Genomic DNA, 23,479 nt, shown 5'->3' on the forward strand with positions numbered 1-23,479 from the left:
ACGCGTCTAGAGAGCTAGCAAATCAATCGCATAACTTGTACTATAGTCTTTCAATGTACCTGGCATAAGCACGTCTCAAACGGAAAAAACATTGAAAGACTATAGTACAAGTTATGCGATTGATTTGCTAGCTCTCTAGACGCGTTGCTCCTTGCGACTTCATCTATTGAAACCATAATTAATTACTTCTTCTCGAAATTACTTCTCGATTATGGCAACGATAACTCCAGAAAAAGCTGCTCAAGTTGTTGCTTTAATTGAAGATGGCAGAAGTCGAAGATACGTTGCTGAGGCACTTGATCTGTCAGTGTCAACTGTGCAACGTGCTTATGCCAGGTACTTAGACACCAATTCTTTCAAGAGGAGGCCTGGTTCTGGGCGCCCTCGACGTACCAATGAAAACGATGACCGATTTATTGTTTTAAATTCATTAAGAGACAGACATCGAACAGCTGTTCAAATTCGAAACAATTTAAGGGATGTCCACAATTGCAATGTATCCGTTGACACCGTTCGGAGAAGATTAGCGGAACAAAATCTGTTTTCGCGCAGGCCAGCGGCTGTACCTTTTCTTACAGGTCGTCATCGCGTAGCTCGACTCAATTTTGCAGTTGCGCATAGAGACTGGAATTACGCAGACTGGGGCAAAGTACTCTTTAGCGATGAATCTCGTTTTTGTCTCTATTCTCCAGATGGACGAGAACGAGTTTATCGTCGTCGTGGAGAACGATTTGCAGATTGTACTGTAAGTGAAAGGTACAGCTACAATGGAGGCTCTGTGATGGTTTGGGCAGGTATTTCAGCGGACGCTCATACAGATTTGCACTTTTTTGACAGGAACATGAACGCAGATGTATACGTGGAAGACATACTCCTTCCGTATGTTGTTCCGTATGCACCCTTTATCGGAGAGAACTTCTTGTTTATGCAAGACAATGCTCGACCACACACTGCGAGAAGAGTGTTTGATTTCCTCGATGAAGTTGGCATAAATCGACTTGTTTGGCCAGCAAGTAGTCCGGATTTAAATCCCATTGAGCATTTGTGGGACAATCTCGGCAAGAAAGTACGAAATCACGTACCTGCACCTCAGTCACTGCAAGAACTTCAAAGAGTTCTTCAAAATGCATGGGATGCAATTACGCAGGATGAAATAAAAAGACTAATACAGAGTATGCCTGATCGTATGAATGAGGTAATACGCGCACGAGGAGGTCATACCCACTATTAATACACACATGCGTGCGCCCGTACACACACACACACATACACACACACACACGCCACAAGGAGAGTTTGGAGTCTTTAAATACTGTGGAGCTGACGAACCACGGGGTCCTTATCCTTGTGGTATACAAACGAGCACACACACACACACGCCACAAGGAGGGTTTGGAGTCTTTAAATACTGTGGAGCTGACGAACCACGGGGTCCTTATCCTTGTGGTATACAAACGAGCACACACACACACACACACACACACACACACGCCACAAGGAGGGTTTGGAGTCTTTAAATACTGTGGAGCTGACGAACCACGGGGTCCTTATCCTTGTGGTATACAAACGAGCACACACACACACACGCCACAAGGAGGGTTTGGAGTCTTTAAATACTGTGGAGCTGACGAACCACGGGGTCCTTATCCTTGTGGTATACAAACGAGCACACACACACACACACACACACACACATACACACACACACACACGCCACAAGGAGGGTTTGGAGTCTTTAAATACTGTGGAGCTGACGAACCACGGGGTCCTTATCCTTGTGGTATATAAACGAGCACACACACACACACACACACCTAAATTAAATTGAAATTATGTGCAACCATTTTTTTTCAAAATAGCGGATAAATGAAAGCATACAAAACCGATAAATAAAGGTTCCCGCTTTGCTCCAGTGCGTGGCGTGAATCAGGTATCGCAGCCCAATGGGACGAAATGCATGTGAAAGTGTGGAGTATCACCTTTACAATGCTTTTTTACCGAGCTCGATACGATAATTATTCGCTGAGCTGCAAATTGAAGAAGAAAAAAGAGCGTTTTTAATTAAATTCGGAATAACTCAGCGAAAAATCATCGTATCGAGCTCGGTAAAAAAACATTTTAAAGATAACACTCCACACTTTCACGAGCATTTGGTCTCATTGGGCTGCGTTACCTGATTTACGCCGTGCACCGTCCCAAACTCGATCCTTTAATAATCAATTTTACATCCTTTCACTTCCTTATCCGCCATTTTGAAAACAATGGCTGAGCATAATTGCCACTTAAATATTCTTAAAGTGGACATTACAGCCTTCATTTTGTTTTTTTAAACATATTTTTATCATCATTATTTACCAAGTTATGATCATTTAAAATTTGATGAAATTTTCTCAAATTTTAGGTGTACCGCTTTTTTTGCGGGTGAGTGTATATTATGTATTTTCATAAAGAAATACAAAATTATACATATATATATAATAATAATAATAATAATAATAATAAAACAAAGTGTGTTATAATATATATATTGCGCTTCTCCCATATATATTAGAGCTTATAAAATCTATTTTTTATAATACACATATATGAGATCATGTAAGCATATTGAATTCACTTAACATATAAAAAGGAAAAACAATATATTATCAGTCTTTGAAAGTAACAATGTGAATATTGATTAAGCGGATTACTATTTAGCTGCAAGCCAACTTTAAAAATAAAATTCATATTACTTAAATTCATATTCATTATTTTAACTCATATATTACTTTAAAAGTATTTTTAATATTACGTTACTTTTATACTTTAATATAATAAATAACAGAAATATAATTTTCCCTGTATTATTAAATTAAAAAATTCGTACTCTGTACCATTCACACTATGCAGAAGAAGAGAGTACTACGATCTGCATTCGATTTTTTTCAGTATTTTCTTTGTTTAAAGTACTCGAGGGTATGGAATCAAAGCAAAAAAAACAGCATTATGAACATAATGATAATTTTTTTTTTACTTAACTAACTGACTCCGTACTCTGGAATACTTTACAGAGAAAAATGCTGAAAAATCCTAACAGCAATTGCAAAATCAATCAATCAAAGCAATAGGCATTCTCGCGGGTTCGGAAGATACCGATTTTCACATTTAACTCGTTATAGCGCGAATACAATTTGTGTATTCTCTTCGACATAATGGGCATCTGTGATCTTCCAATCGTTCTTGGCAATTATCGCAAATACATAAATGTCCACATGGAACAAATATGTACTCAATAGTGGAATTTAAACATGTACAGCATATACCATTAGCGCGTTCGCTTACTACTGTATCTGGCATCGTGGTAACAGGGTAGAAAGGCACATCTGTCTGTTCGTTACCGCTTAAATCAGTGCTGTCAATTATTTGCAACTTTCGGCCGGATTTCTTAGTTCACGCCTACCGCTCTCCTCTCACCGCGCGCCTTAGCAATCGCGCTGCCGAACGCTCGTAACTAAGGAGCGCGGCGGTAACCTCAGGCACGTGCGCGTCACAAATGTAATGTAGCGATCTAATAACAAAAAATTATATAAAAAATAATATATAAAAAATTATATAAATAAATTATATAAATAATAATAATAAATATATATAAAAAATAATATATAAAAAATTATATAAATAATAATAATAAAATTATATAAAAAATAATATATAAAAAATTACATAAATAAATTATATAAATAATAATAATAATAAAATTACATAAAATATAATATATAAAAAATTATATAAATAATATAATAAGGAGAATAGGTTTTTACATTACCCATAAGGTACTATTGTTGGTGCGTTTTTTTTTAAATGGTTTCCCCAGTAGGCCTATTCCACTAGACTCTAGCACCCAATCTTCTAATGTATGGGAAATATTTTCATTATGCTTCATGTCATTCTGGTAGCATGTGTTCGCAATCTCTTCCGTCTCATCTTTTTGTTCAATACTTGTTTCTTCTGAGAAATAATGACAATACTAACCAATATATCCATTAATACACATAATAATAATCTACAGTAAAAGAATGCTCTATTTCCAGATATCACATTACAATAAAAAAAACAATCTCGCGCGCGCGTGCACACACACACACACACACACACACATACACACGCACGCACGCACGCATCATAAAAACTATAGATTGTTTCTCCTTAACAATATAACGTGTGACAAAGAAGATTTTTTACTGTAGATTATGTTTATGCATGTCAGGGAAACGCGGCGTGCGTGTACGTATATATATCTATATAAAATAAAATATTTATTTTTCGATTATCTGACCTCAATACTTTTATGCACAAAATAATGTGAGGAATCAATTGGTGTACAGAAACACATAGTTGTTTTTAAGAAAAAATATGTAATTGTTAATTGCAAAGTTTTTACTTCAAACATTTTTTCCTATCACTAAAATTGTAGGAGTTATTCGGGTGGCCTGTTTTAGATGCCCCACCCTGTATACACACATACACACACACACACACACATACATACATATATATACACGATGCGCGTTTAATTATTATCGATCGATCACGAGAATAAAATATATAAAATTAAAAACCTCTTGTTAGAAATTATAAATGCTGTAACATAGACATAACTTTTCTATGTAATCGCCGTCGGTCTCGATGTATTTTGTGTAGCATTAGCCTGTTTTATGTTGATATCAAATAATTCTGCCGCCAATAAATTTAATGTTGACAAAAAAGCTACTGTTTAAAAAATATAAAAACCATAAAAGAGAATGGTAATCATTGAGAGAAGAATTCTCAGATAAATTTGTTAATCGATTCTATAGAGTTCGCACTGAAATTCTTTGATCATTCTCTGTACATAATCCCGATTTTGTTCCCCTAACGATTAACATCAATATTATAATTTAAATATAGTATCACTTTTGTTAGAACTGTAAAAACTTAATCGGTATAAAGAAGCTGACGCTATAGTACACAAAATGTATCAAATAAATGTAAATATAAAAAAATTATGCATTAAGATATATTTGACATGTAAAACTAACTCAGTTTTATTATTAATGTTGTTTTAAGGAGTCGAACGAACTTCATTATCAGAAATATACCTCATACATGTGTGTGTGCGTGCGTGCGTGCGTAGTATCTATAATATATAGATATATCTTGTAAGATATGTATATCTGTATTTTAAAATATATCTATTAGAAGTTATAAAATTATATAAAATTTTGCATGTTAATAATGTTATAAAACTAAAATTAGAAACATAGATACCGAAAGATATTGAGTCAATATTATATCTATATTATATTTATATTTATTTTATACAGATTATTTTACCTCTCTGCAGATTACGATGCCTCCTGCGACGTGGGGGTAAGTTATTTGTACTTCTATTGTCCAATGATGGCCTCGAACTTAACTCTGATCCGGCTATAATCGACGTTATCAATTAAATACAAAAAAAAATAAATGAAAATTAATACATTTTTTCTTATAATAGATTACTTATAGATTTTTAAATTTTAGATAATCTATAAATATTTAAACATGTATAAATATTTTTTGTAAAATATATATGATTAGTATATAAGCAGAGGATTTAAAAAGAGAGGGAGAGCAGCGAAAAGGCACGAATGCTTAATGCAGAATAAAACTTTTAATTCACACAACACAAAAGATATACAGGGTGGCCCATTTTAATACATCCAGTCGAATATCTCGAAAACCAAGCCCAGGAGAGAAAAATGTTTCAGACAAAAGTTGTTTGGTTTCGAGGGGGCCATAAGATGGTACCATTGGTTTGACTTTGAAGAGTCATTTGAAGGTCACGTGAAGGTCACTTCAATTTCTTTAAATGGAACATCCTATATATTTTTGCACATTCTTGTAGCTTATCTCGAGAGCTTTCCAAAACACTATAATTAAGTACCTTTTCGTTAAGTACTTTTTGAGTTATGAGGCTTGAAATAATTTCTTAATTTTACATAAACCGTAAAATATCTTGTAAAATATTCATTTTTCGATTATCTTACCTTAATACTTTTACGTACAAAATAATGAGAGGAATCAATTGGTGTAAAGAAAACACATAGTTGTTTTGAAGAAAAAATATGGAATTGTTAATTGCAAATTACATATTTTTTCTTCAAAACAACTATGTGTTTTCTTTACACCAATTGATTCCTCTCATTATTTTGTACATAAAAGTATTAAGGTAAGATAATCGAAAAATGAATATTTCACAAGATATTTTACGGTTTATGTAAAATTAAGAAATTATTTCAAGCCTCATAACTCAAAAAGTACTTAACGAAAAGGTACTAATTATAGTGTTTTGGAAAGCTGTCGAGATAAGCTACAAGAATGTGCAAAAATATATAGGGTGTTCCATTTAAAAAAATTGAAGTGACCCTCACGTGACCTTCAAATGACTCTTCAAGGTCAAACCAATGGTACCATCTTATGGCCCCCTCGAAACCAAACAACTTTTGTCTGAAACATTTTTCTCTCCCGGGCTTGATTTTCGAGATATTCGACTGGATGGATTAAAATGGGCCACCCTGTATATTCTATTAATCGAAAACTGAGCAATATGCATGACTATCATTAATAAAATAAAAAAACGAATACGAAAATGAATGCAATTAATAATATGAATTGGAATCAAGTAATTTTGTGTATAGTCTTATGAGATGAGCTTAACAGTTAACAAAAGACAAGAAGAGGCGGGCCTTGGCCACGCGTCCGAAGATCAGTCCGGAAGACTTGATCAGTCCGTAAGACTTGATCAGTCTGGAAGACTTGATCGTAGATTAAGTCCTTCCGGACGAGAAGATCACCCCGATCCTCAGACGAGATGGTCGGCACTCCCTTTATCCCGATCTTATCCTCAGTATGAGGCGTGGATAAGTATATCTCCTTAGAAGATTCCTGTATCAAGATGGCTGATACGCTATCCAGGCAGTTTGATGGAATTGTCCTTCTTGTACCGCTCTTATTCAGGATTCTGAATTGATGTCTCTGACGTTAGTTTGCTTGATATCTCAACTTGCCTGATGATTGCACTCGAGTCACAGATCCAAGGCACATTTAGAAGAAAAAACAGTCGTTTCTTGAGCTCAGCAAGCGGTAGTCGAACAAAAAAGAAGGAACACCGGAATTACGTCACTCGCCAACGGATACAGAGAGCGACCGCAGCGCTTCTCTCTTATCAGTACGATAGCTCGCTTGAGAAGCTTCTCGTAGAGAAGCGCCATCTCAAGAGAATGCTTCTCGTAGAGAAGCGCCATCTTAAGAGAATGCCTCTCGTAAAGAAGCGCTATGCTCAAATGGATCACTTCTCGTAGAGAAAATGTCCATGTTATAAGGAGCTTATTCCTTTTTTCTTTTAACATTCCGCCCGCCTTCGTCAACCAGTGTTGGCGAAAAGGTTAGGTAGAGTTAACCGAAATGGGAAGAGGGCAGATTTTGACAACTGGTCGTTTTATAATAGAGGATTGAGTGCGAATAGAAACTTACTCGTACCTGACCGTCCTTTCCTGGATGAGTTTGGATAATTCGGCCTAAGGGCCACTTCGAGGGAGGATATCGTTCATCTGCAATTAGAACGATAGAACCCTCCTGTAAGGAAGGACTAATTCGATTCCACTTATATAAATGGCAAGATGTCGTTGCAAGCACTCCCTTGACCAACGTATCCAGAAACTTTCCAGCATTTGGCGGGTGAGTTGCCATCGCGAAAGGCGAGAACCTTTTAGTGATAAAAGCGACGGTTCAGGTATTGTTGTTAGAGAACTTCCTGTAAGAAAGTGTCCTGGAGAATGCGTTAAGATCCTCTGGATCGTCAGAAAGAGAACTGAGAGGCCTAGAATTTAGCACTGCTTCTATTTGGGTTAGAAGCGTATTCATTTCCTCATATGTGAGGAGATTATCGCCGACGACTCTCTTCAAGTGGTATTTCACTGACTTAACTCCTGCCTCCCATTGGCCTCCGAAATGTGGGGCGGCAGGAGGATTGAATAGCCACTGAGTCCCATCGTTCGCTAGCAAAGTGGCCAGATCTCCTAATTCTTTTGAATTTGTCGAGAAAAGATTCTGAAGTTCAGAATCTGCTCCCTTGAAATTAGTGCCGCAGTCACTTCTAAGAGTGGCACATATTCCCCTTCTAGCGGTGAATCGCTTGAAGGCTGCAATGAACGCTTCAGTCGAATAGTCTGTGACTAATTCTAAATGAATTGCAGAAGTTGCATGGCAGACGAACAGAGCAATGTATGCTTTGTATTTTCGGGAATTTTTTCCTTTCCAATTCTTGAGCAGAAATGGCCCCGCGTAATCAACTCCGGTATGTAAAAATGGGCGAGATGGTGTAACTCTCTCGAACGGTAGTTGACCAATTATTTGCTGTGCTCTTCTTTGGCGGTATCGAGAGCAGCGTACACACTTAAGGATGAAGGAACGTACAGGACTTCTCCCTCCAATAATCCAGTATTCGGTTCGTAGAAACGTCACGGTCACTTGAGTTCCTCCATGAAGGGTTCTTAAATGAGCGTCAGCAATAATGAGAGAGGTGAGTGTAGACTTCTTGGGGAGGATTAGCGGGTGTTTTGCTGATTCAGGTAATTGAGACGAATGAAGACGACCTCCAACACGTAATAACCCTTTAGGATCGAGAAAGGGTATTAGGCGTAAAAGAGAATTGAGTCTCGGTAGTGATTGTCCTTTAGATATACTGGAGATTTCTTCTTCAAAGTACGATTGTTGTGTGATCTTAACCAAATGAAATTTCGCTATTTCTAATTCTTGAGTAGTTATCGGCCCTGTTACTGCAACCCTTTTAAAAAAAAGGTAAAAAAAGGTGCTAAGTCCGCGTAAAAAACAGTATATGTATTTGCAAAATAGTGTATTATTAACTGTAAAATACTATTGTAAAAAACCTGTCTCCAAAATAGTGTTATTTTAAAACTGTAAAAAACTACTGTAAAAAACCTATCTTCAAAATAGGATTATTTTAATCTACAAAATAGTTATTTTAATCTGCACAAAATAGTGTTATTTTAAACCGTAAAAAATTGTTCTACAAATTATTTTAATTTTGTGTAAAATTGTATATCCTACAAAAATAATGATATCAAAAAAATTGCGCTAAGTGAAAATAAAAACTTATAAAAATATTTTAACCAAAAAAAGTTATACAAAATAGTTTTAATTTTCTACATTATATCCTAGAAAAATGATGATATCCAAAAATTACGCTAATTGAAAATAAAAACTTAAAATATTTTAACTAAAAAAAATTGTACAAAATAATTGTTTTAATTTCCTACAAATAATATTAAAAAGTTGCGCCAACTGAATAAAAATTTTCACTATAAAATATACATTTCTTTTTTATTTCCAATATTAAAAGAAAAATGATATTAAATGAATTGTAATATATCTATTATAAAAAATCGTTGAAAATATGAACAATCATATACATTGCAATAATCATATGCATATATCGTGAAAAGTTTAATTAAAAAAAAAAAAAAGGAAATGATAATACAAAATACAAAATTAAAAATTATTAAAAAAATTAAAAATTAGAAATTAATAAAAAAAAAATAAAAATTTATTTAAAAATTAAAAATTAATACATATAAAAAAATTTTAGTTAAAAAACTTAGCGCTGCTACGTTGAATAATGTGCTAATGAAATTAGCAGCGCTAAGTTTTTTAACTAAAATTTTTTTATATGTATTAATTTTTAATTTTTAAATAAATTTTTATTTTTTTTTATTAATTTCTAATTTTTAATTTTTTTAATAATTTTTAATTTTGTATTTTGTATTATCATTTCCTTTTTTTTTTTTTAATTAAACTTTTCACGATATATGCATATGATTATTGCAATGTATATGATTGTTCATATTTTCAACGATTTTTTATAATAGATATATTACAATTCATTTAATATCATTTTTCTTTTAATATTGGAAATAAAAAAGAAATGTATATTTTATAGTGAAAATTTTTATTCAGTTGGCGCAACTTTTTAATATTATTTGTAGGAAATTAAAACAATTATTTTGTACAATTTTTTTTAGTTAAAATATTTTAAGTTTTTATTTTCAATTAGCGTAATTTTTGGATATCATCATTTTTCTAGGATATAATGTAGAAAATTAAAACTATTTTGTATAACTTTTTTTGGTTAAAATATTTTTATAAGTTTTTATTTTCACTTAGCGCAATTTTTTTGATATCATTATTTTTGTAGGATATACAATTTTACACAAAATTAAAATAATTTGTAGAACAATTTTTTACGGTTTAAAATAACACTATTTTGTGCAGATTAAAATAACTATTTTGTAGATTAAAATAATCCTATTTTGAAGATAGGTTTTTTACAGTAGTTTTTTACAGTTTTAAAATAACACTATTTTGGAGACAGGTTTTTTACAATAGTATTTTACAGTTAATAATACACTATTTTGCAAATACATATACTGTTTTTTACGCGGACTTAGCACCTTTTTTTACCTTTTTTTTAAAAGGGTAATTTTTTTAGGGATATCACTCTTTTTTGTACTATATGTTAAACATCTTTAAATAAATGAGCAAAGAACCCGCCACCACCCCCGTCATATTTCATTAAAATTCGACGGTCCTCTTTGCTTACTATATAGATATTCAGATCCTTCAAACTTCTTTGCTATTCTTATTGCAAAAATAACGGATAATTATAAATCAATATGTCATTAGAAATCTACATTTATTATTCACAATTAATACTTATAAATCCATTAATGAATAATCGTTGCTTTGCTTATCTAATTCATCATTGAATATATAAATGGAACGGAGAAAAAGTGAGTTATTTAATTCTATTTTTAATAGTAAGGAAAATAAAGACAAATTATCAAGAGACACGGTAGTGTTGGCAACTTACCTAAATATTTTTTCACAGTTCATAAATAATGCAGAATATGAAGCAGTCTTCACGAAATTATTGTTGATACATTACAACATTCTTTTATATGGGACTGATCGAAAGGGTTTTCTATCATTTTTATACAAATATTTTATAACTTATATTATACATTTACAGTTCCAGAAACGAAAAAGAACCAGCAACAATTAATGATAATGAAACTCACAAAAGGTAAGCAATGATTATTAATAATATCTATAAAGATATTTTATAATATAATTTATTATTTTATATATTTTATTTCAATCTTTTATTATAATCTTCTATTTATATATGTTTCACGCATGATACTGTTTAACTTTTATTTAAATGTCTTATTATAATTCATATATGTATTATACATACAAATACATATAATTACTCATCGCAATAACTAATGATTGTTATAATACATATATATTACTATATGTTGCATGCGCAATACAAATGCATTATAATAAAAAATTAAAATAGATCATTAAAATTAAAACTAACCATTAGTTGTTGCGATACGTAACTATATGTACTTCTGCGTATAACACATATATATGTATTACAATAAAAGATTAAAATAAAGGTTAACCAAGTATTGTGTGTGCAACTCATATGCATTACAATAAGGATTAAAATAATAAAATATATAAAATAATAAAATATTATAAAATTTTTTATAGAAATGATAGATAACAATCTATTATTTCATTATAAAAATTTTATAATCTATTTTAATATTTTATTATCTTAATCTTTTATTATAATGCATATGTATTGCACACACAATACTTGGTTAACTTTTATTTTAACACTTTATTGTAATACATATTGTAATACATATATATAATAAAAATATAGAAATATATAATAAAAATAGATGACAAAGAATTAATTTTTATTTTAATCTTTTATTGTAATACATAATATAAAAATATTTTATATTGTACAATATATTTTATACATTTCTATTTTCAGATCTAACGAAAAGGAAAATGAAGAAAATCCTAAAAAGTAAGTGTAACACATTATATTATTAATACATATGCGTAAGGAATGATAGATAACAAGGGAATAAAAATTTATTTTACTATTTTTATTGTAATTCACTTATTGTAATTACTTATTTTTTATTGTAATTCATATTTGTGTTGCACACACAATACATATATGCATTACAATAAAAGATTAAAATGAAGATTAATCATTTATTATCTATCATTTCTACTATCATTTCTAAACATATTTTATAATATGTATTTTATATGTTTCCATTCTTTCAGAACCTACAATATGGAAGAAATGGAGCCAGAAATTGAATTGTCGTCCTTTTTACGTGTTGAGGCTGAAGCGGCTTTAAAAGAAAATATAATACTTAAAAAAAAAAATACAAAAATTAATGGAAACACAAAAATTAATGGAAACACAAAAAGAATCGCCTCCACCAACGATGGCATCACTACCACCGCCACTGCCGCCGTCAACGTCGTCACCGCTGCCATCGCCGTCAGCGTCGTCACCGCTGTCACCGATAACGACAGCGGGGCAAGTAAGAGGTAAATAATTTTGAATTATATAATTGGCACGTTAATTATAAAGGAATCAGCTAAATGAATCAGCTATGTTAAAAGTTAATAAATCTATTACATTTTCAGATTTATGAATTTAACATTGCCCAAAGTATTTTTAGCCTTCTATAGAATTAAAATTTGTATTTTCATGAATTTTTGTGTCGTATAAATTATATTTTACAAAAGAAATTTTTAATTCACAAATAATTATTTTTATATTTTAAAAGGCTAAAAGTATTTTGCGTAATGTTAAATTCATGAATCTGAATGTACATATATTAAAATTAGATTTATTAACTTTCAATATAGTTAATCCGTGCAGTTCTTCTTTAAATATTATATTCAAATAAAATAACATTAAAATATTTCTTTTATTGTAGAACAACCGCGTGCACGATGGGCTAGAGCGGAACGGTCGAGAGGACGAGGCCGAGGCCGAAGTTCCAATCCAAGAACCTCAGCCCGTTATAGAAATAATATTTTTAATTTTTATTAATATTTAAATGTGTATGCGTGTGCGTGTGTGTGTGTGTGTGTGTGTGTGTGTGTGTGTGTGCGCGCGCGCGTGTGTGTGTGTATCATCATACATAGAATATTTTTTATAAATGTGTCTTTTTGTTTTTTCTTTCTATGCTTTGCACAAACTACTTTTTATTTTTCATTTCCTTTTGCAAAGCATAAGCTATTTTTAATTTTGAAAATTTAAATATTCTACGTTATGATGATATAAAAATATGTTTGTATATGTGTACATGCGTGTGCGTGTGTGTATGTAATATCATCAGAGCATAGAGTATTTATTTTTTCTTTCTATGCTTTTGCATAAACTACTTTTCATTTTTTTCATTTTTAATTTTCTTTCGCAAAGCATAAGTTATTTTTAATTTTGAAATTTTGAATTTCAATACTCTATGTTATGATGATATAAAAATATGTGTGTGTGTGTGTGTGTACATCATCATACATAGAATATTTTTTTTTATAAATGTGTTTTTTCGTTTTTTCTTTCTATGCTTTGCATAAACTACTTTTTATTTTTAATTTTCTTTTGCAAAGCATAAGCTACTTTTAATTTTGAAATTTTGAATTTCAATATTCTATGTTATAATGATTATATCAACTGCAATAAAATGAGCATTATATTTTTTCAATGCCATTGCTAGAGCTGTGATGACTATACCAGAACCACTACCTATTTCTAAACAAATCACAGGTTTCATCGCATGCAGAATGTCTAAATCTTCTTCCAAAGTATCTATTAAAAGATACGAATCCTCAGAAGGATCATAAACTGTCTTGAGTTCTTCATCTGATAAATTAACTACTGGAGTTTCCATAATTTATGGTGAAAATTGTAAGAAATTTCTTTTATAAAACTTGCAAAGTAATCAATGTTAAGTAATAACAATCCGCTGCTTCAGCTCTATTTGACATATCCTATAACAAAGAGAATAGTTATGCATAAAAAATAATACTCTTCGCAACTTTTGTACGCAACTTGTAGTACATGATAGAAGCACAATTTTTTATAACATTCCAATAATTATATATGAAAATTGAAAATGATTTTCAAAATGCTCAAGAATTCTTGTAAAATAGGTAACAATAAGATATATATGTTGCTTGTGTAAGTAAATCGCAATTTTTTATCGTTACAATTCGATGAATAAACATATATTTTGCAATAAATAGTACGTACTGTGAAAGAAATATAAGAATAATAAATATACGTAAATTTGCAAGAAGAAACGCGAAAAATAAATGTTACTATTATTGCATGCGCGCTGAACAGAAAACTTGACGTCACCTTGTGGCGCGAATTCTCTCGTCCAGTTGATCCACCGTAGGTTTCAAGAGACTCATAAGACCTTCCGTTAATGCATCCCGCGTCGGATTTTCGCAAAAGTCATCTATCTTGTCGTCGATAGATGTATTGTCACTCGCTGTGTCCACGTCCATGTTATAGCTGTAGTGAAGTAGACACTACCGTGTCTCTTGATATATATATATATATATATATATATATATATATATATATATATAATCTGAAATAATAATATAGATACAATCTAATCTAAATATATAAATGTTATATGTATATTATTATTTTATATAATTACCTGAAGTGACACACTTAACCTTTTACAACATATTTATAAGCACCGTTAACGCCACAGAGCGCTACTAACGCTGCGTCGCGTGAATCACTGCTAGCGCATTCTTGTGGCAGACGTTGGAAACGTATTTCTGTATATTCTTTGTTACATTAAGAGGAGTTGACGATGACTATGACGACGTTTCTTAATCGAAATTTTCACATTTCAGACTTTGCATCATGATATCTCCGTTTACAGAGCACGTAGCGCAAAAATAAAAACACTTTTATTATTTAATTTAAACCCAAGCTATCGATTAATTCTACTAAGAACTCGATCCGTTGAGTGGTTATATGAGAAATAAAAATATCGAGTTATACTCTCAATCCGACCCGCGTAATAATACACGGAGTGCATTTTTTTGCTTACGCTGGGACTTAGCAAAGACACTACCGTGTCTCTTGATATTTGATTGTTTTTTAAATCGACGAATCGCTCGCAAGCACCAACAAGTCACGCGCAACAACCGTGTAAGGCTAGAATATCGATTAATAAGATTCCAAGGTTCCATCGATTGTGCCTTATTAATGACGTAGGATTTCGTGGGTCGCTCCTCAAGGTTGTCTTTATGAGATGGCAATTGCGGATCTTGCGGCCAGGTTGATGGAGGTTGCGAAAGCCAACGAGGTCCTGTCCACCACATCAAGTGTTTAGACAATTGCGAGGGTGTTAATCCTCGGGTTGCACAGTCAGCTGGATTCTCAGTACCAGGAACAAATTTCCAGGTTGCTTGTGGTAACGTCTCTTGAATGTAACAAACTCTGTTGTAAACAAAGTCTTTCCATCTAGAAGGATGGTTATTGATCCAGGTATATGCAACGGTAGAGTCAGTCCACATATACAGGGTGAGCCATTTTAATTAACGCACGCAATTATTTCGGAAACAAAGCATTTTAGAGAAAAATGTTTCAGACAAAAGTTTTATGGTTTCGAGGGGGCCATAAGATGGTATCATTGGTTTGACACTGAAGAGTCATTTGAAGGTCACGTGAAGGTCACTTCAATTTTTTTAAATGGAACACCCTATATATTTTTGCACACTCTTGTAGCTTATCTCGAGAGCTTTCCAAAACACTATAATTAAGTACCTTTTCGTTAAGTACTTTTTGAGTTGTGAGGCTTGAAATAATTTCTTAATTTTACATAAACCGTAAAATATCTTGTAAAATATTCATTTTTCGATTATCTTACCTTAATACTTTTACGTACAAAATAATGAGAGGAATCAATTGGTGTAAAGAAAACACATAGTTGTTTTTAAGAAAAAATATGGAATTGTTAATTGCAAATTACATATTTTTTCTTTAAAACAACTATGTGTTTTCTTTAGACCAATTGATTCCTCTCATTATTTTGTACGTAAAAGTATTAAGGTAAGATAATCGAAAAATGAATATTTTACAAGATATTTTACGGTTTATGTAAAATTAAGAAATTATTTCAAGCCTCATAACTCAAAAAGTACTTAACGAAAAGGTACTTAATTATAGTGTTTTGGAAAGCTCTCGAGATAAGCTACAAGAGTGTGCAAAAATATATAGGGTGTTCCATTTAAAAAAATTGAAGTGACCTTCACGTGACCTTCAAATGACTCTTCAGTGTCAAACCAATGATACTATCTTATGGCCCCCTCGAAACCATAAAACTTTTGTCTGAAACATTTTTCGCTAAAATGCTTTGTTTCCGAAATAATTGCGTGCGTTAATTAAAATGGCTCACCCTGTATAATGGAGAATTTGAGAGTTCTAGAATACGAAGAACATGAGACATTAATTTTGTTAAAATTACGGCTCCGGTAAGTTCAAGCCGTGGAACAGTCATTCTTTTTAACGGCGCGACCTTCGTCTTGGAGCATGCTAAACTTGAAATTGTTTCCCCTTGGTCGTTGATGGTTCGGATAGAGATGCAGATACAGCTTGATGAGATGCATCGCAAAATCCATGAATCTCTATTCTATTGATTAGATTGAGTGTTCAACCAACGAGGGAATGTTAAACTTGACGTAGTTTGAAGTTGATCAATAAACTTGATCCATTTAGCAGAGAGGTGCTGAGGCAACGGATCATCCCAATCAATCTTAATAGTCCATAATTCCTGAATAAAGATTTTAGCTTGAATGATGACTGGTGATATCAAACCGAGCGGGTCGAACAACCTTGCTATGATTGATAAAACGCTTCGTTTTGTAATTACTGGGGATGATGCTAAATTAAGCGTAAATTGAAAATTATCCGCCGCAGGTTTCCAGCACAGCCCTAGCACAGCCCTATAAATTATTAAATTATTTATAAAAAATTCAAATTTTATGAATATTTTTAAAATCATTCTATAAAATTAATTCTAATATAAATTTACAGTTTATCCCGTAAATTTTTAATATATATCATTATTATTATATAAAATTAAACTTTTTATTTATCAATAATTTTTAATTAACTATATATTATATATAATATATGTAATATATACATTTAATTAACCTTTTATTACTTATTTATATATTAAAATTAAATTTAATCAAAAAAAACTAGATATCAAAAAACTTGACTAAAATATCTTCCCTAAATAATCATTTAAAATAATTTTACAACATTAACTTTCACAATTATTTAACTCTTTTTTTTTCGAGATATTTTAAAATCTTAAATTTTTATTTAATTAACTCTGATACCAAAGATACAATAATTTAAATTTACTTATATTAATTTATATGATAGTAATAACCTTTACTTATATTATTCATTTACATTACTTTTTTTATAATATTAATAATTATTTTAATTTAATTACTCTAACTATTTATCTTTTTTATAATTTTAATTAATTTTAAAAATCCATTCCTATTACTCAATATAATTTACTTATAATTTATTAATTAATTCTTCAATAATTAAAATTTTAATACTAAATTAAATTAATCTATTCTATGTAAATGAATTATTTTTATTAAACTAAAATTTTAAATTCCTCTAAATACACTTTCCAGTACATTTACTATGTTACGACTTTTCTCATATATTGAAAATGACGGGCAATTTGTACATACTTAAATTATTTATTCAACTTATAAATTTATATAAATTTACTTTTAAATCCACTTTTATTTATAAATTAAATTATAAAAACTAATTATTTAGTTAATTGTAACTCATTTAAATTCTTAATTATTCTACATTTTGATTTGATTTATAATTTAATTAAATTTTCTAATTATTCACCTACTAATATAATTTTCCAACAACAATACATAAAATTATAAAATTAAGTTTTTCTATTCGTGGACTATCAATTTAACAAACAAGTTCCTCTAAATATTAAATACCGCCAAATTTTTTATTTTTAATGTTTTACATTTAATAATTAATTAAATTTAATTTAATAAAAATAATAGGGTATCTAATCCTAATTTATAATTAAATTTTTTAAAATTAATATTTTTCTTATTAATTTTTAAATTTATACCTATATTTCACCATAAGTAATTAATTTTAAAATTAATTCTTTAATAGATAATATTTATTTTATTAATTAAAAAAATTATTTATTATTTTTAGTTTAACCGCAATTGCTGGCACTAATTTTTATTAATAATCCTAATAGTTTTCTATTATTAATTCACATTAATACACAATTATTTTAAATATTAATCAATAGTTATATTAAATTATTTAAATTTAATTAATCAAATTATCTTAAAAAATTATTTATATTTAAATTATTCAAATAAGTTTACATAAAAAAATTAACTATTTATCTTTATTATTATTTTTTTTATTCATTAAATTTTTTTTATATTTAATTACTTAAATAAATTCCATTAAAACTTTATTTATTCATTCTCTCAACTCTTCTGCTCCACCCCCATTAATCATAAAAATTATTACCATTACACTATGTAAAACACAAACCCTAATCTCCCCCTAAAATCTCTACTTGAATCGCAGTCGTCTCTTCGATTTGTAGACATGTCGAGTTAACTCTTCTTTCAACTGGAATAGAATCAAGGAGTTCAGAGTTGTTGCTTATCCATTTATGTAAGGGAAAACCGCCCGCCATACAGAGCTGATTTAATTGTTTGACAATATCACACACATGTTGAATTGAGTTACTCCCTCCGAACAAGTCATCAACGTATCTTCCACGTTGTATAACTGGAACAGCGAGTGGAAAGTTTGCTCCTTCGTCAGCGACTAGTTGATTCAGTACACGAAGAGCTAAAAATGGAGCGCAGGCCAATCCATAGGTAAGCGTTGTTAATTGATAAGTAACAATATGGTGAGACTCGTCCAGCCATAAAATACGTTGAAAATTCCAATCGGTGGGATGTACTTTTATTTGACGATACATTTTTTCCACGTCAGTGGAAAACATGTACCAAAATTGGCGAAACCAAATAAGAACGTCGAATAAGTCCAGTTGTAATTTTGCTCCCGTATGTAACAAATCGTTCAAGGATACACCTGTGCTACTGCGACTTGATCCATTGAAAACTCGTAATTTCGTGGTGAGACTGTTTTCTCGTACCACTCCATGATGCGGTAAGTAAAACGAAAGTGGAAGTTCCGGCTCATCGTCTGGAACACGTCTCATGTGATTAAGGCTTTCATATTCTTTCATGAATACTGAATAGGAGGATGAATAGGTAGGTTCTTGTTTTAATCTCTTAGAAAGATTATTGAGAGTTCGAACAGCTTTTGATCGAGAATCACCAAGGCTGTTTGTGGATTGTTTAAAAGGAAGTTGAACTACATATCTTCCATCAGCATCCCGAGAGTGTGTGGTGATGAAATGCTGTTCACACTCTTGAGCTTCTTTAGATAGAGAAGATGTAGAGGTTGTCGAGATTTCTTCGAATTCCCAGAATCTAGAAATTAAATCGTGAAGCTCTCGATTAAGTGAGACGTGATACCCTTGTATTTTATTGAGATTCACACTTGATCCAGCCGGGCCTGAAAAGATCCACCCCAGTTTCGTTTTTTGTACGATAGGGGAGTTCTTGTCTCCTTTTACAAGTCCGCTTTCGATAATTTGCCCGTAAACATCTGCTCCTAGTATTATGTCTATAGAATTTGGAGAAGTGAAATCCTTATCCGCTAATTGGAGTCCCTCTAAATGAGGCCAATTGCGCTGTTCAATTTTAATGGATGGAATGGTGTCAGTCAGTTTTGGCAATATATGCGCAGTCATAGTACATTCTGGTTTAGAACTGAAGTGCGGTCTGAGTTTAAAGGAGACGATACCTCTTGTTTTGTTGGATTTTTTTCCTCCTATTCCAACTAACGGGATAGATGATCGTATTCTTGGAAGTCGCAAGACTTGTGCAAGGCGTTCGGAAATCAACGAAATTTCAGATCTTTGATCGATTAAAACTCTTGCTCTTATGGTTTCTTTGTTCGGTGCTATGATGTCCACTTGAGCGGTAGCCAAAAGTATAGATGATATCGCGGTTTTCGGTTGCTTTGCAGCATGCAAAACATGAGCTTCGGTGGATTTAGAATTTGTAGCGGATGAATTTCAGGGTTAATTCCAGTAGCGGATGCTGTTCCTTTATGTTGGTGGATCGTAGTGATGTTTGTGCCCACATTTTTGGCAGCGTTTTGTTATGCGACAGGCAGAGACTCGATGAGAGCCTAAGCAATTATAACATAATTGATGCTTTGCGATGATTGCCAATCGTTGTTGAATCGTTTTGGAGACGTATTGTGGACATTTTGCCACATAATGATTGGCAGAACAGATTATACAGGAATTTGCTTTGCTGGAATGGCTTTCTTTAGCCTTGTCCTGAAAATGAGACTTAATAACACTCTGAGATGATGATTTACCTGTCCGGGATTTTTCAAAAGCTTGGAGTGATAGCAAGCGTGTTATCAGAAATTCACTGAATTGCTTCCATGTTGAAGGATCTTTGGACGGTCCTAGATGATGCTCCCATGCCTTGACAGATTCTGAGTCCAATCGCTGTACGGCGATAAAGACTAAAAAATCGTCCCATGTCTCCACAGGTCGTTGTAAAGTTTCCAGGGTGCGATATATTTGCATGATGCTTGTATATAATTGTTCCATTTCATTAGCAGATTCCTTCGTCATTCGCTTGAGTGTTACTAACGAATGGAGGGCTGCATTAACCAACAATCGTTTATTTTCGTAAAATGCAATTAATGCATCTCAGGCCTTTTGGAAGTTATCTGCCGTCAGCGTGGTGTTTTTTAATAAATGAGAAGCAGATCCGATCAAACTAGTCTTCAAATATTGCAATTTCTCGACAGAGGTTAGAGTAGGGTTTGCTAGAATAAGAGAGCTAAATAAATCTTTAAAAGATAACCAATCAGCTGGAGCTCCGTTAAATTTGGGAATATCAATTCGAGGCAGTCTCGCATGATGAAAAAACACAGGGACGCCAGAGGTTTGAGACTCCGAAGGAGTCGATGACGTTCTTAATGTAACTTGATTTTCAGAATCAAGTAATGAAGATATTTTTTCGACTGCCTCGAGATAGCATTCATGCGTATTTGAGAATAAGTTTTCTGAAAAGTAAGAATGATTCTTTAAACATGATTTTTCCTCTAAGCTTAATTTTGTCATAGACAATATGATGGCATCATGGATAAGTGAAAACTTTGCCCAGTTTTCGTTGAGAGAAGCGAGTCGTGCATGTACTCGATGAGAAGTAATGTTGGAGTATCCAACCTTTGCAAAATTGTCGTAAGCATTTTCAATCAATTCCTTAAGGGTGATCTGTTGTTCGATATGTCTCTCTATATGATCGACTCTCATTCTGCTCTCCAAACTGCTTGCCGTATCCGGCTCGAAGGACCAAAAATATTTATGATTAGTATATAAGCAGAGGATTTAAAAAGAGAAGGAGAGCAGCGAAAAGACATGAATGCTTAATGCAGAATAAAACTTTTAATTCACACAACACAAAAGATATACAGGGTGATTCTAAATAACTTTATGCTTTTGCAAAAACATAATCTTGACCGAATTCTAAGACGATATTTCCTTTGGCAAAATTTCGTCCGAAGCTTAGTTTTTGAATTATTAAAGGAAGTAGTTAACGTATGACGGGTCGAATACAAGAAGCAGGCAAGGGTGATGCGATTCACCGTCAGACGCGGGTGCTTACGCGGGGCGCCTGCTGCGATCAGCTGGTCGCTATACACATACATACACACATGCGAACACATACATTCTCTCTCTGTCTGTCTGTCTCTCTCTTTCTCTCTCTCTCTCCCCCCCTCTCTCGCTCATTCGCTCACTCACCTGTTTCTTTTTTTTTTTTTTTTTTTTACGAGAGAGGGGAAAATGCATTTTATGCATACCCACCGGTCGATCCAGTGAGTTATGTGGGACTCGAATTACCAACTCGGTACTCCCTACCCACTAAAAACCCCTCGATTTTCACGAATTTCCTTTGACACACTGTCCCTCTGACTTCCCGAGATCTGTTTTCACATAACGTCAAAAAGTAGTTATTATTACCTTATTCGATGACTTTTGATGTATTGCTATAATTGCTTGAAGGAGAAATGAATTTTCCGATAGATCGTACGTTCTCAAATTTAACGTAGATATCACGTTGCAAAAGACAAGAAATCCACACTAAATTATTAACTGAAAGTTTTTCTCCTTTCATGAACTGTATTCTTGTATAAACTTTAACGTAATCACATTTATTTACTCACTCGATGAGACGAGAAATTTACTAATGACTCTCACTAATCACTATTAATCACTGTCGAATAATAACTGTTGGCGATTAAAAATCACTCGATGAAAGAAACACGCGCTGACACGTTACTACACGACGCGACGACGCGACAATGCGACGATAATTACTCGGCGACTGCAAGCAGTTTTTTGTCATGGTAGGTTGCGGTAGGTTAAGGTACTACTGGCGCAATCGAACGCAATCATGTGTTCGATTGAAGAATGCGGTAAACATAATAAACATTTAACATATTAATATTATTATTATCATGAATGTGTGTGATATCCATACATCGTATATCTATTTAAAAATTAATTAGATTAAATAAGTGTTTTTAAAATATTTATTACTTTTACTATTATCTTAAATAAATATTTAATATTAAATATTTATTTAAGATAATAGTAAAAGTAATAAATATTTTAAAAACACTTATTTAATCTAATTAATTTTTAAATAGATATCATAGGATGTATGGATATCACACACATTCATGATAATAATAATATTAATATGTTAAATGTTTATTATGTTTACCGCATTCTTCAATCGAACACATGATTGCGTTCGATTGCGCCAGTAGTACCTTAACCTACCGCAACCTACCATGACAAAAAACTGCTTGCAGTCGCCGAGTAATTATCGTCGCATTGTCGCGTCGTCGCGTCGTGTAGTAACGTGTCCGCGCGTGTTTCTTTCATCGAGTGATTTTTAATCGCCAACAGTTATTATTCGACAGTGATTAATAGTGATTAGTGATAGAGTCATTAGTAAATTTCTCGTCTCATCGAGTGAGTAAATAAATGTGATTACGTTAAAGTTTATAAAAGAATACAGTTCATGAAAGAAGAAAAACTTTCAGTTAATAATTTAGTGTGGATTTCTTGTCTTTTGCAACGTGATATCTACGTTAAATTTGAGAACGTACGATCTATCGGAAAATTCATTTCTCCTTCAAGCAATTACAGCAATACATCAAAAGTCATCGAACAAGGTAATAATAACTATTTTTTGACGTTATGTGAAAACAGATCTCGGGAAGTCAGAGGGACAGTGTGTCAAAGGAAATTCGTGAAAA

At 32.1% G+C, this 23,479-nt stretch overlaps 5 protein-coding genes across 7 annotated transcripts; 1 reads left to right on the forward strand and 4 right to left on the reverse strand.

The window, feature by feature from the left end:
• Positions 1 to 7,788: 7,788 nt before the first annotated feature.
• Positions 7,789 to 10,971, reverse strand: LOC145973712 (uncharacterized). The gene is made up of 2 exons (XM_083103290.1): positions 10,949 to 10,971; positions 7,789 to 8,845 (listed from the first exon to the last, which is right to left on the reverse strand). The coding sequence occupies exons 1-2, from the start codon at positions 10,969 to 10,971 to the stop codon at positions 7,789 to 7,791; spliced, it is 1,080 nt and encodes a 359-aa protein (XP_082959416.1).
• LOC145973065 (uncharacterized) lies at positions 10,523 to 13,464 on the forward strand. 2 transcript variants are annotated; one of them, XM_083102227.1, is made up of 4 exons: positions 10,523 to 11,161; positions 11,939 to 11,974; positions 12,244 to 12,516; positions 12,912 to 13,464. In XM_083102227.1, exons 3-4 carry the CDS (start codon positions 12,254 to 12,256, stop codon positions 12,934 to 12,936), a joined length of 288 nt encoding a protein of 95 aa, XP_082958353.1. In that variant the 5' UTR covers positions 10,523 to 11,161; positions 11,939 to 11,974; positions 12,244 to 12,253; the 3' UTR covers positions 12,937 to 13,464. The 2 variants fall into 2 exon arrangements, with proteins under 2 accessions (XP_082958353.1, XP_082958352.1); XM_083102226.1 differs by lacking the exons at positions 10,523 to 11,161; positions 11,939 to 11,974 and having other exon boundaries at positions 12,043 to 12,516.
• LOC145973066 (SNAPIN protein homolog) lies at positions 11,852 to 14,767 on the reverse strand. Of its 2 annotated transcripts, none has more exons than XM_083102229.1 (3): positions 14,652 to 14,767; positions 14,339 to 14,525; positions 11,852 to 13,968 (listed from the first exon to the last, which is right to left on the reverse strand). In XM_083102229.1, the coding sequence occupies exons 2-3, from the start codon at positions 14,488 to 14,490 to the stop codon at positions 13,926 to 13,928; spliced, it is 195 nt and encodes a 64-aa protein (XP_082958355.1). In that variant the 5' UTR covers positions 14,491 to 14,525; positions 14,652 to 14,767; the 3' UTR covers positions 11,852 to 13,925. The 2 variants fall into 2 exon arrangements, with proteins under 2 accessions (XP_082958355.1, XP_082958354.1); XM_083102228.1 differs by having other exon boundaries at positions 14,339 to 14,576; positions 14,652 to 14,766.
• A 3,829-nt stretch (positions 14,768 to 18,596) lies between these two features.
• LOC145973713 (uncharacterized) lies at positions 18,597 to 20,777 on the reverse strand. Its single transcript, XM_083103292.1, has 2 exons — positions 20,270 to 20,777; positions 18,597 to 20,167 (listed from the first exon to the last, which is right to left on the reverse strand). The coding sequence occupies exons 1-2, from the start codon at positions 20,775 to 20,777 to the stop codon at positions 18,597 to 18,599; spliced, it is 2,079 nt and encodes a 692-aa protein (XP_082959418.1).
• A 78-nt stretch (positions 20,778 to 20,855) lies between these two features.
• On the reverse strand, positions 20,856 to 21,464 carry LOC145973714 (uncharacterized). The gene has a single exon (XM_083103293.1). The coding sequence runs from the start codon at positions 21,462 to 21,464 to the stop codon at positions 20,856 to 20,858; it is 609 nt and encodes a 202-aa protein (XP_082959419.1).
• Between the last annotated feature and the right edge of the window lie 2,015 nt (positions 21,465 to 23,479).

Source organism: Camponotus vicinus, unplaced genomic scaffold (assembly GCF_025532165.1).
Source record: "Camponotus vicinus isolate PSW18456_S1 unplaced genomic scaffold, iyCamVici1.0 SCAF_6, whole genome shotgun sequence".
Taxonomy (NCBI): domain Eukaryota; kingdom Metazoa; phylum Arthropoda; class Insecta; order Hymenoptera; family Formicidae; genus Camponotus; species Camponotus vicinus.

Bases quoted from the DNA above. Each gene is read 5' to 3' on its own strand.
- LOC145973712 (XM_083103290.1), bottom strand. From the start codon at position 10,971: ATGAACTGTGAAAAAATATTTAG. The intron at 8,846-10,948 runs GTAAGTTGCCAA...TTTTTTTAAAAG, and splicing joins AACTGTGAAAAAATATTTAG to GGTTGCAGTAACAGGGCCGA.
- LOC145973714 (XM_083103293.1), bottom strand. From the start codon at position 21,464: ATGAGAGTCGATCATATAGAGAGACATATCGAACAACAGATCACCCTT.
- LOC145973713 (XM_083103292.1), bottom strand. From the start codon at position 20,777: ATGACGAAGGAATCTGCTAATGAAATGGAACAATTATATACAAGCATC. The intron at 20,168-20,269 runs GTGGGCACAAAC...AATCCACCGAAG, and splicing joins AACAAAACGCTGCCAAAAAT to CTCATGTTTTGCATGCTGCA.
- LOC145973065 (XM_083102226.1), top strand. From the start codon at position 12,215: ATGTATTTTATATGTTTCCATTCTTTCAGAACCTACAATATGGAAGAA. The intron at 12,517-12,911 runs GTAAATAATTTT...CTTTTATTGTAG, and splicing joins GACAGCGGGGCAAGTAAGAG to AACAACCGCGTGCACGATGG.
- LOC145973066 (XM_083102229.1), bottom strand. From the start codon at position 14,490: ATGGACGTGGACACAGCGAGTGACAATACATCTATCGACGACAAGATA. The intron at 13,969-14,338 runs GTGACGTCAAGT...TCTTTGTTATAG, and splicing joins GAGAGAATTCGCGCCACAAG to GATATGTCAAATAGAGCTGA.